This window comes from Dipteris shenzhenensis, chromosome 19 (genome assembly GCF_047967505.1).
Source record: "Dipteris shenzhenensis isolate YYH24624 ecotype China chromosome 19, Dip_SZ_1.0, whole genome shotgun sequence".
Classification (NCBI taxonomy): domain Eukaryota; kingdom Viridiplantae; phylum Streptophyta; class Polypodiopsida; order Gleicheniales; family Dipteridaceae; genus Dipteris; species Dipteris shenzhenensis.
Genome location: NC_141614.1, coordinates 19,532,229 through 19,545,361, shown reverse-complemented (window position 1 = coordinate 19,545,361; position 13,133 = coordinate 19,532,229). Strand labels below are relative to the sequence as shown.

Genomic DNA, 13,133 nt, shown 5'->3' with positions numbered 1-13,133 from the left:
TAAAGGCATGTGTGACATCATACACTGCATACCTCACACATGTGAATGATCAGCATGGGAATGAGAGGGCTTTCCAACTAAAACCTTGCCTTTACCTTTTTGTTTGTGATGGGCAGCAAATGCTTGATCACTAGCCATAGTAGCATTGCGATTCGCACGACTTTGCTCCTCCAGAAGAAGAAGAGCAACAAGCTGGTCAAATGAGAAATGATTGGCATCACCCCCTGCAACCAACCTCAATGTAGTTGCAAAGCCTTGATATGAATCAAGCAACCCATCAAGGGTATTAGAAACCAGCTGAGAATCAGGCATAATCTCATCAATGCTGGCCAACCGCTCTTTCAAATCCTTCACATTAGTGAGATAGGCATCCTTCAGAGTAGTGAGATAGGCATCCATGTTCTTTCATGTGTGAATGTTTAATATCTTAGATAGAAACCATTGCAGAGCAACCCATTAGTGAGATAGGCATCCTTCAGAGTAGTGAGATAGGCATCCATGTTCTTTCATGTGTGAATGTTTAATATCTTAGATAGAAACCATTGCAGAGCAAAGACACAAGAATGGTTATTTGAAGCTGAAAAGAATGCTTATTTGATTGCCAAATGATTTCCATCTTTGATACATTTAATGAAAGGTCTAAAGAGCGATAGTAATACTATCACACACATGACTCAAAACCATTAAAAGCACAGTCAATGTGGGAGTTCATATATTCAGTCAATACAGTTAGAGGCGCTGCACTGATTTGTTCTCCTTCACACTCAAATATGGCATGTTAGCATCACTTCCAAAATCTTGAGACGACTCGCATCTAAATCCCCTTCCCCTAACTGCCTTTCACATGCAACCAAATAAGCTTCGGCACTTCCGCAAACAGCCTAGCTCAAACCTTGTGAGGGCAAATTCTTCACATACACAAGCTCTTCCCCGATCAAAGATAGACCGCACATCCTCGAAGCCTCCAAGGGCCAACAGGCGAATGACTCACTGCAACAGACTTTACATAAAATCACTAGAAAAAGTCTGGAAGCAGTATACACCAGTGCTGGAGCTCCACAGCAACCAAAACAAAAAAATTTGACACAGATAAGGCAGAGAGTAAACCTTCACAAAAAAGCATCTTAAAGGCAGAGCTAGAGAAGGGGAATATGCAGCCTGAGTAGTACAAGCAAAGCAAGAGATAGGTGAAGAAAAGTCTATAACAGAAAACTTTGACAAATATACCTCACCCGATGTTTGACAGGCACAAGGACGTTGTCCACGTTACTTAAGAGACGCTTGTAATGCACCGAGGACAGTTTCTAAAATAAAATATAGTTAGTAATTTACATAACTTATAGCAAACTTAAAATTTAATGAGAATCAGAGTACAATGCGTCCTCCGAACATCATTCCGAGCAGTTCGCACTACACGAGGTTTCAGCTTGTATTGGTTTCACTCCATGGCATACTTTGCATGGAGAGTATGATACAATGCATGGCGATACGAAACAGATTGAACAGCCATCCAATGTGGCATATAGAAAAGCATTCTCTTTTGTATGGCCAAGCATTACATCGTACTGTGCCGTAGCTCTTTCATGTGAGCAAGACAAAACCTGCAGCCGCTAGCTTGAAAAGCATGAAATCAGTATATCAAGGAGAGAAACATACGCCTTACGCAGCCGCTAAGATCAAAACACGAACGCAAGGCAAAGCAGAGCTCAAGGCACAAGCAGAATGCCAAAGCCAACTCAAGCTTCTTCGTTTTCTCAACGAGAGATGGGAAGAGATACGCAAGAAACGATGGGCTGTGAGGAACGGAAATTGCGAGACAGTCCACAAGGGCATCTCGTCGGATTTGTGCAATCCTCGGAGGTTGATATAGCGGGCGATCCATTCGACATACTGCGAAAGAGAAGAGCACAGAGTTGTACACACATTGCCTGCAACCTTCAACACACTTCACTTTCAGAAAGTTCTAAGATGAAATGTCATACAAAAATTATAAGTAATTCATACTTATTTATATGCAAACAATGCAAAATTATAAATCTCTATTAGCTAATAGTACTACTGCCTCAATAGAAATACGTAAGGCTATATAATTTGGCTTTTAGATTGACAACCTGGAATCTGTTACGATGTTTCTTGTAATGAATTACATTCACCATGCCAAGCAACAACTGCTGCAGGGGAAAACAAAGGGTACAGACATATACAATAATGCCTATTTGTTGCCAATACGAAAGAAAAAAAAGAAAAGAACATTGAAAAAATCGTAACACTCATTATGAGATAATTTAACAAATGAATAAAAATTTCAGTTTGGCATTACGAAAACTAACTAATAGAAGAATGTTTTTATACTTTCTAAAAATAAATAAATTTGCTTATATATTAATATGCCGTGGCTTCCATTATTGTTTTAATATTGAATTAAACACACTAATACTCAAGAAATTCAAATACATTCATGTTAGGCACTCTTCCTACAGTAATCTGGTTTAATGACATATCATTAAGTTGCTAATGCATACACTTGCACAATAACATCTTATTGAAATGTTACTTATTGAATTACAAATGTTTTTTCCCAATGGTAACCACTTTAGAGTCTTCACTCTTTAAACCAATTTATTGCTTTGAAGTAGCTACAGCTCTAATGACCTGAAGCACTAAGTAAACTTTGAACTCCATATGTACGTTCATTCAAAGAAAACCATTGGCATCCATAAAAAATGTCGGGCCTTCCGTTGACAATGTCTTCCAAAGATCCTGGAAGACATAGCCATAGTAATACAAACAAGCACACGATAACCAAACACAACATAGATTCTGCACACCATCATAGTGCAAGCAAGCATACAGCAAATAGATGGAATATATTCATAGATAAACCATAGTTTCCAGCTTTAATGAACAGAAACACATACCCATGTCTCACAAAGAATACTGCAAGTACATGATGGAAAAACAAAGGAAAAGAGCAATCTGGCTTGTTGGGCAGAGGCACGTTGGCTTTGCATTCACCAAATAAATGATGGAAAAAGAAAGGAAGACAGAAGGCTCGCTCACTACATCTATTCCATGACATGGAAAAGAGCGAGCACGTGAGAGGGTTCATGGGTTCATAAGCCAAGAGAAGTCAGCCAATACGGGTATTCTGAGATATATATGACTTGGACTTGAGACTATCATTCGGTTGAATTCAAACAGAGAGCTACAAGAAAGTTACGATTTGAGACATTGGCATTAGCTGCACAATGACTGTCAGGGATTATCCTTCCAGTAGACTTCCATCTGGTAAGTCCTCTTGGTTGATCGCTATCAAAAATAAAGACAAAGGCTATAGGCAGTGCGTGTAGGCCTGGCCTCAAAACCTGAAACAATATGCCATAGATTCTTGGCAACCAAAACATGTCCCATCATGTATGACCACATGGGGTAATTGGTGCCATCAAGCTTGTCATCAGCCCCAATCAACCCAAACAATTCATCTTTGCCACCAGACATGGTGTTGAAATACAAGGCAAATGCACCAACTGGCAAAGCAAATGAGAGAAAGGCAACCTCTTAGAATCAAGTGCCAAAAATCTGCCCAAGCTTCAAAGCTTATGTTTGCAAAAGACTCTACTGTCCCAAGGTGTACCTGTTGCAAGAAAAATCCCCAAAGGCAACACGAGGCCTTCCAAGGCAACACGAGGACTTCCAAGGCAACACGAGGCCTTTCCAAAATGCAAATGAAGCAAAAATTGGAAAAAGCCAATGCAACAACGGCTTACCCAATGATGTACAACAGTGAAAGGCTCTAAAAGCGAGCAAATGAGGGCTGGAAATGAGAATTACAGCAAAAAAAGTGATCCCACGAGGAGGAGAGCGCGTAGAAATGGAGAGAAAGAGATCCAATGGAGAGAAGCTCACAGCCCGAGGCAAAGGGATGCCAAATGAGGAGGGAAGGGCTCAAAGAGAAGTCTCCGAATCAATTCAGCAGCTCCAAATGGCTCCAAAATGCTGACATGCAGCTCGAGGCAGCTCCAAAATGCTGAGAAACTTTCAGTATGATGGACACGCACCCCGAGGCAACTCCGCACTGTAATAAATGCTTGCTGATGTAGTCCGTACTACAATAAATGCACCGACAGGTACGAAAATCTGACAGGTTTGAAAAGTTGTACGGATTTCTGACAAGTCCGTACAGTTGTACGGATTTCTCTGACAGGTCCGTAAATTGTGTACGGAATTCCGTACAGATGCTGTAAATGCACACGTGTGGTCGTTTTTGCTGCAGCAGGCTGGAAAATGCACCGAAACACAGTTCCCTTCGCGATAATTGCTCCAAAGTGCAGTCTTCTCGCGACAAAATGAGGTTTTTCGCGACAGAAGTGCTTAGGAAGACCTCAAACACTCGAGGGAGTGTGAAAATCAGCAAGACCAGCAAAAATGAGAGCTCCAGAGGCTGCCAAACAGCTTGGGAAAGCTGTCAATGGCTGAGGGAATGGATTCCCGACCTGCTCTGATACCACTATTGGGTGTTGGAAGCAATGGAAGCTCAAAAATGGAAGCACAATGGACAAAAACGAGATGCTGTAATAGATTGCTGCAAAAACTGAAGTGTGGAGGCTCAAGGGAGAGCCAACGTAACAAAACCCTAGGGCTAACTGCCCTAACTGGACTAAGTGTCCTAACTTACCTAGATGGTACATAAACTAACTGTACCAATAGTCCTAACTGACTATAACTAGGCCTACAAGGCTCATACCAAGGTATAAGTGGCATCTATGGATAGCCCATGAGATAGCCTACAGTTGGAGGCATAGCACAAGCTGCATGGCAGTGTGGCAGCCTCTTGTAGGGCTGCACACAGTGGCAGCCTGGTCGGGTGGTTGGGCAGGAGTAGAGGCTCCCCTGGGGCTGCCTTTGAGCCTTTATAGGGCAATGTGGAGAGCAGGCCAGTCAACCCTTGAGGCACCCCGCAGCCAGCCTTCTAGGACGGGCAATAAGGCTGCTGCTGCCAGAGCCCCTTATATAGGGCAGAGAGGGATCGGCCCCTGGGGCTGTGGGTTGGCCTACACAGCAGGCTGGTCGGCTCTGCTTGCTGCTGACCAACTAGGGGGGTAGGGGCTACATATAGGCCCCCCTCCTCCCTTCATTGTTCATCTCATCTTTGGGGCTGTTCTCCTATTGTTCAGTAGAGATTTTCCCCAGCAGGCTGTGGGATTTTGGCCTGAGATCACTTGCAGTTCTCTCTGTTTTCCCCTGACCCTCTCAGTGTGGTGTGTGTGTGTGAGGCGTGCTCTCTCTCTCCTTCTGTTCATTTCCGCTGCACTTCTCACAATGAGAACAGCCAAGTGAGATGCAAATGCAGCCCTCATGATGCATGTGTTGGATAAGATGATCCTCAAGAGTTTTACACAAGCAAGCAAGCATGTGCATTGGAAGAATGCCATGAGACAAGAAGTGGATGCCATTGCCAAGAATGACACTTGGAAACTTGATAACCTTTCTCCTTTAAAAAATGTGGTAGGATCCAAGAAAGTGTACGAGAAAGAAGTCAAACCAGATTATCCATTTACAAGTAAGAGGCAACACTAGTTGCTCAAGGATACTCCCAAGAACAGGGGGTAGCCTTCACAGAGACTTTGGTGGAAAGAAATGTGTCTAAACTTTCATAAATGACTATTCCAAAAAGCTTTGGGTGTATTTCTTGAGTGAGAAATCAGAGACACTTTCACAATGCTGAATTCAAGGCTCTTATTGAGATAAAAAGTGCCACGAGGATCAAAATAGTGTTGAGAACAAAAGCAATAGATTCAAAACATTTTGCACTTCATCAAGCAATAGTTCACCACTTTGTACCCTCCTCAACAGAATGGAGTGGCAGAGAGGAAGAACATGGAGTATGCCAAACACTTTTTGGGGCAGAAGCATATGTGCTTAATAGGTGTCCCACCAAAGCAATAAAGAACATGACACCCTATGAAGGTTGGTCAAAAACAACACCAAGTGTCATGCATTTAAGAGTGTTTACAGGTACGCTCCAAACAACAAAGGCAAAGTCGGATAGCAAAGCAAACAAATGCATTTTCATTTGGGTATAATGAAGAAGCAAGAGGTACAGGCTGAGCCACCTTAAATCCCACAACGTAATCATTAGCAAGGATGTCATCTTTAGAGAGAGGGAACCTCATATGCTGTCTTAAAAATGCAGCTAGGTTTTGTTATAGATGAAGAGAAGAAAGTCAAAAAAAAGCTTCCCAAACTTTGGTCCCAAAAAGTGAACATTAAGAAGATTTGCAGCAGTAAATCTTGCCCCCACAGGTTTAAATAATAGCAGCATGAACACATGAAGCAACCCAACAAAGCCAAGAAAACTCCTGTGAAATTACCGAAATAGTATGTGAAGACAATTGAGGATGCGATTCGTGAAATTGCAGGGTACCACAAGCAGCGACCAGTCAAATAATAGCAGCCAAGGGAGAGAGCAAATGCAGCCCTAATGATGCATGTGTGGGATAAAAATGACCCTCAGCTTCTCAAGATGTCTCCAACGATGTGCGTTCTCTCCCTGCTCTGACTTCACAGTTAGACAAGATTACATCTCAATAAGATAAAGAAGGATTCAATTTCCTCATCTTTAGTTTCGTAAGTTGTCTTATGTTTTATAATTACACAGAGAGTTCGCTTCTTCCTAAAGATTATCAAAGATTCAATACTTCGAGACGAAAAAAAATACTTGGCCAGAGTTTCAATGGGCTGGAAAAAAAATAAAGCATTGTAGGATGTGATACTACAAGAAAGAAGACTATCTGGCCAGAGTTTGAATAGGCTTGAAACAAGATACAGCATCTACCTGAACATACACACTATGTCATTTTTATAATCTTAAACCGCGACATCAGGAACTGGGTATGGGCAGCTGTGTATCAATTGCCTATTATAGCACTCCACATGCATACCTCAGGAAGCGTAACAATGACATCAGAAACACCAGGTGCCTCCAGTGGCAGAATGTTGTAAGGCTTGAATTCTTCAGACTGTGCAGCATCTGACTCCATCTCCTTCTTGAACTGTAATTGGGACAGCAGACAACTAGCAATCAGTCCAATGCACAGATCTGAAAGAGCCGAAAAAAGCAGATTAAGTATAAAGCAGCACTCTAGCGGATTCACAAGCAATTACTGGCCAAAGACAGAATAGTGCAGAACAAACAAATCAAAGATTTAAAGTCTTATAGAAGCCTCCATTTTCCTTGTACTCAATTTCGGTCCATTTCCTCTACAGTGTTTCCTATTTTGTGCGCCCTGCTGAGGCCATAAGGCAATCATTGAATTAGAGGGGCGGCAATCATTGAATCAGAGGGGCTAAACCGGCACAATTCAGGTTCCAAATAAATGCCTCCCCAAAATTGCTAGGAAGACCCAACCGCCAAAACTAGTTCCATCCCACCCCAAAACAAGGCTCTGGCTCATCTCTACCAACTAGGCTTATCAGTCTAGTTGGGAACGTGGCTGCCCTATGTGTGCCACTAGTGAACCCATTGTTGACCCTTGGGCTGGCCATAGCTAATCTAAACTGGGTACAATGATGATGCATCTAATGGCCTTTTTTTTTTGCAAGAAGAAGTAAATTCTATTAATGCTTGAAAAAACCACACAACCAGCTTCCAATAGGAAAGGTGTACAGGTCTTTATGGGACATGCCAGCTATTATAGAATATTTATATTCCAGTATGCCATGATAGCCAGACCGCTGTCAATGAAAACAAAGAAAAGAAACTGGTTGCCAGCTACAATCACAACCATCCATTACCGAATCTCACGGCTCATCGCCTATAGAAATCCCGAAACAAGAGCTAGCAACCATACATGTGGTCTATATGCCCAACGAATACCCCTCACGGAAAGGGTGTAGAAAACTCCTGCTGGCCATGTCTGGCAAAAGTGCGCCCGCCTCTCAACAGTCACTCTCAAGCCTGGAGTACCACACTTCCAAATGGCACGCAAAGTGAAGATAATATCCTACCAGATGGCTACTTGAGTGGCCGTCGGACGGATCGACTAGCCCCCCATCACCCTACTGCATCTGGCCACCCATTCGTTCCAGGCAGTGATGCTAGACGGTCTCCCAATTTCCAAACACCATCCTCCGAGAGAGCTGGTGGGCATGAACGGGTGGGCTGAACTGCGTCATGGATCTCAATCCGGAAAACCTATCGTCCATGTATCCTATAAGCCGACGTGACAGGGTCAATCACAAAGGCGTGGGCTCCCTCTGTGAACCATGCCACCATCCCCCACCTGAAATCCCTGCTCATCCTCTGTATGCTAGCAACAATCCTGAGGGCCACCAACAAGATCCATTGTGAGATCTTCCGCGCGCGCAAACTCGCCAAGAGTCGGGGCCAAAATCAGCCTATGACCTCTCTCGGGACATCTTGCTCTAGCTAGTGTCACTCCCTCAAAGAGGACCATGCTGCTGCCTCCAACAGTAGACGACGCCTGATGCAAGTGGTATACGAGAAGGAGACCTCTATCCGGTCCGAGTGCCCTACATGGGCAGGCCAAAACCACTCCCCTATGTCCCACTGAATGTCACACAAGGGTTTGCCCTCCCAAATCCCAAGGGGCCAAACCGCTCCCTCTGGGGTCGATAAGATGATGGAGGGATCAATGTACCAAGTCCTACCCAAGCGACCCACAATCTTGATCCTCTGCCACTCTAGGTCCTCTAAGTCCACCTCTGTCTCCTCTTCCAACTCTGACTGATCTTGCAATGAGCCTCCTGGTCCCACCCGATAGAAACGAGACTAGGGGGAACCAGGAGACTCCCAAAAGAAGCGGATCCGCAACAGTACCCTTGTCCGCGAGAACCATCCTAACCAACAATGGGGGGTTCAGGGGCTCCGTAGTCCCTCCCACCAACAGTCCAGGATTGCCTCCTCAATCTCTTGCATCCCAATACCTGCTCCTTCGAGGTAGGAGAGGGCCTGTCTGCGGGCCTCTGTCTCTCTAGGAAGTCGTCTCCATGTCCCAAAGGATCTGGCCGGTCCCCAATCCCACTGTGCCCATCTGATATGAGTCAGCTTCCCCAACATGCACCCCTCCATGTCTCTGACATCTAGCTGCCATATGAGAGGCTGCCTCTCAAACTCCTCTCTACAAGACCGCATGGCCCGTATGAGTCCTCCTGCAAGACCGCATGGCCCGTATGAGTCCTCCTGCCAATCTCTGCCACACTCTGTAGAGACTCCGCATCAAGGAGAGTCCCTCCCTGTCAATGGAGCCTCCGAAGGATCCACCTGTAGAAATGTTGCCACTGCCCCCCAATGCAAGGTGTGTTTCCAGGGAATAGGAGCTTCCAGGGTTCTGCACCCAGAGTAAGGCCTCTCACAACCAGCTTGCCCAAGAGGGCTCTGCTATGCATCTCTGGGTCAATAATGCCAAGCCCCCCTGCGTCTGTGGCAAGATCACTACCTGCCAAGCCACCCTGGCTGTAGTGTTGCACGTGCCATCCGATCTCAACCAGAGGAAGTTTCGTACTAGGCGTCATAGCTGCCCCATGCAACCCCGATGCAAACACCAACACAAAGCAATGTACCAGGCTGTGGCTAAGAGTACCTAGTGCACGACCCGCAAGCGAAAGTATAGCAGAGCTCCAGTATAAGAGCTTCCGCCTAACACTCTCACTGTTGCTCCGCCGAAATGTCGATGCCTACCTAGTGGCCCAGGTAGCGAGCCGTTTCTCCTCTCGAGATCCAACGAAAGCCAAAAGCAACTCCCCAATCTCGAACCTGTTGAATGTCCTTCGAGCCTATGAAGAAACCAACGGATTTGGTCCAATTTATGCGAGCTCCGGAAGCCTCGTAATAAATAGCTAAGGCCCCTCTAACCCTCTCTAGGCTAGCCGCACATCCATCCACAAATAGCACTGTGTCATCTGCGAACTTCGAGTCAAGGAGCTCCTGCTCATGTCTGATTGGAAGCCGCATCCTTGTAATACCAAGAGTCTGGGAGCGCAGGAAATAACCTAAGGCCTATGCAACAAAAAGAAAAAGATAAGGGGCCAACAGGCAGCCCTACCAGACTGAGCGGGAGAGAGGGAATACCTTGCCTGTATGGCCCCCAATAACCATTTGGCTGGAGCTGTCCACATAGAGAGCTGATACCCCTCTGATTCATCTCTCTGAGAAACCGAGCCTCTGCATGGTCCCCTCCAAAAAGGACCACTCCACCCTGTCATATGCCTTCTCGAAATCGAGAAGAACGACGAGCAGTTGCTCCACCTCTCTGGCCCAGTCCACTACCTCCCAGAACGTTAAGATGTTATCCAGGATGCTACACTCCTAGACAAAACCAATCTACGTCTCATGAATGATATCTGGGAGGTGGGGTCGCAGAGGTAGACTCAAGACCTTCGCCAAGATCTTGTAAGTGGTGTCCAGAAGGGTAATCGGCCTCCACTGCCGGATGTATAACTTGTTGCCCCCCTTCGGAAGCAAGTATATCCAACCTCTGCTCAAGAACTGTGGGAGTGATCCTGAGTCGAAGATCTCCTGGCAGGCTAGTCTGAAAAGGGTGAGATATGCTCCCAAGGGCATCGAAACAAGGTCAGGGTTAGGCCATCCTCGCCAGGGCACTTCTAGGCTGGAAGGGCTGGAAGGGCCTCCCACAACTCCTCATCCGTGAAAGGAGCCTATAACCATCTGGAAAGGCCCTGTAAAACTACTGAGGGGACTTGCTCCCAAACCGCCTCTCTAGCCAGAATGGTGGTGGGTGATACCTCCTCTAATTGAAAAAGTTGGTTGTAAACCAGGTTCTATCTCTCCATCAACGTAAGTGAGATCACCAGTGAAACCTTCCACACATGTCAAAAGTTTCCAAGGACTCCTTGAATGGAAAAGTCCACATTACATGCATGTGCAAATGCTAGGTTTTTGAAACTATAATCTTGGGACAAAACCATGTTTTTGTGTTCTTGCAAAACATCCCTCCCCACTGACTCTCTTAAATCCCACTAATCCAACAAACCTAAAAAGTAGGTACATCCCTTTTTGTAAAATTAATTCAATTCCAAAATCTAAAGAGTAGATAGGCTCGCCTGTGCGTGGGAGCCTGCTCTAAGAAAGCTAACTTCAACGACTTCGCCAGAGGTTTGGAGAGAGAGTGATCTATGTCCGTGCACCGACGGACCAGAGTCGCCACTAGCTCAATCCCTACCTTGCATGCCCAGTACTGCATAAAGGAGACATCTACACCAAAGAGGTCAGGAGACTGCTGAAGGGTCCAGTAGAGAGGCTGTGAGAGAACCATCTCTGCTGGCAGGCGGATCACTACTACAGCTAGGCCTGACCCTGGCTTCGCTGGAGAGAAGCCAAGCTGAAGTACGCAGAACCTTTGTGAGCGAGCCAAAGGTCCACGCCCTAAGGTCCCATCCGCTCATCCATCATTTAGTATATTTGGTGCTCCATCATCACGTCGAAGAGCTCTGGTGTCCACTTCTCCACCCCTGTGAAGGCAAAATGGACGATCCAAACCGGGTGGGTACATGATCCTACCGCATTGATGCCCCCTTTGTGGGGCTGCAGGACCAGGATGGTCAACTCTAGGCACATGGGGTAAGAATCAGGAATCTCCAAATAGTTCCAAGGTCCCAACCGCCAGAACTCTCACGATAACGGCCTCCCAACACACATGCGAAGGCCCACGAACTCATCAACCTGATCCCCCTTCCCATAATTGTGGGAAGAGGAGGCTAAGTCATGGCTGCCTAGGGCGTTGACCTGCTGCTCAAGAGAGGTCAACATAAGAGTCTTTGCCTTGCCCTTGCTCGCGGAAGCGAGGTCAACTACAGCGCCTGGCGAGGTGCTCGAGGAAGAGGCTGCAACTAACGGAGGGGCATGGGAGGGGGCCGGAGGGGAAGGGTGGGTAGTTGGGGTAATTACCAAGGAAGGAGCAGGCCGAGGCAACACAAGAGGGGGCTGCGAAGAGGAGGCTAGCGGGTCCACAGGAAGGGGAGAAGAAGGCTGAGTGGAGTCTACTACTATCCCCAGGAAAGGGTTCTATAGTGGCGACGTCTGTGTCCTCAAAGGCTCCTCCTCCAAGCTTGCAAGGGGGTGGGCCCGAGAGGCTGTGGGCACTGGTGCTCTCGGAGTCTCTGTCGTCGGCTCTAGCTGCAGTGGGGGGGGCTAAGGGATGTCCTGAGGTCACTGTCTCCCTCTCCGGATCACGTGATACCTGTGAGCCTCCTATCGGATCTCCCTATGACTGCGTAGCTATCTGTGCTCGCCTCTTACGGTTGGCATGATATCGTTGATTCTTTTTGGCCCACTTACTCCTCTTCTTTGCCCCACCTTAGTTCATCTACCCTCCAAAGGTTCTACCCAAGCGGTTTGCAACCCTGGCTGCTATCTCTAAGACTCCTGTTGCGTCCACCTAAGTGGACTCCGAGTCCCCTCCCCTCTCATGTCACTATTATGTCCTTGTGCCTCCTGGGGGGAGGGATGAGTCCGGTGTTGGCCACGTGTGCAATCCTCGAGGGAGTGAGTGAGGCCTACTATCCTTCCTCTAACAGCCATGTCCAGTAAGAGATTAAGTGCCCATTGTACCTATTGTTGGGGGAGTTGAGGGTGCTGCCATAGAGGCCCTCTGGCCAGACCAAAGGTGACCACCAAGGTCTCAATCACTAGCTTTAAGCAATAAATTGCACCACCCACAAAAGGCGGGAAAGAAGGAGAAGAAGAAAGAAGCAAAAGGTGCCCGTGAGAGGAAGTCCACCAAGAAACCAGCCCAGCCACAATGAAGGAAGTGTCTATGAATTGTCAAAAGGGTACTTCCAAGTTTGCCTACCCTTGAGGAGAGCTAGTGGACCACCAAAGGAGGTGGCTAGGTCGGCTGATCTCTCACCACCAGCCCAAACTCAAGTGTGACTTGGTCCAAGTGGGAAACTAAAAGGGGAGGGTGCAGGCTACACAAATCAGTTTATGAAGTTACTACTCTTTGCACGCGATCTTGGGAATTTTCAGAAATTCTGGCTCAAATTTCCTAAAATGTAAGGGTACAAGCACCCCCCCCCCAACGCGGCACTTTTCAATTAAATAAAAAGATGTGCCTCTATATTCTACCCAAAAAAAGCTGTACTTTGACTGTCTT

General features: G+C 46.4%; 1 protein-coding gene across 1 annotated transcript in view; it reads right to left on the bottom strand.

Moving 5' to 3' along the window:
• Positions 1 to 13,133, bottom strand: part of LOC147890189 (callose synthase 9-like) — a 243,601-nt gene that overhangs the window by 195,161 nt on the left and 35,307 nt on the right. Inside the window, exon 5 of the mRNA XM_087390160.1 lies at positions 6,942 to 7,052. Coding sequence (XP_087246286.1) covers positions 6,942 to 7,052 — 111 coding nt within the window. The remainder of the gene's footprint in view (positions 1 to 6,941; positions 7,053 to 13,133) is intronic.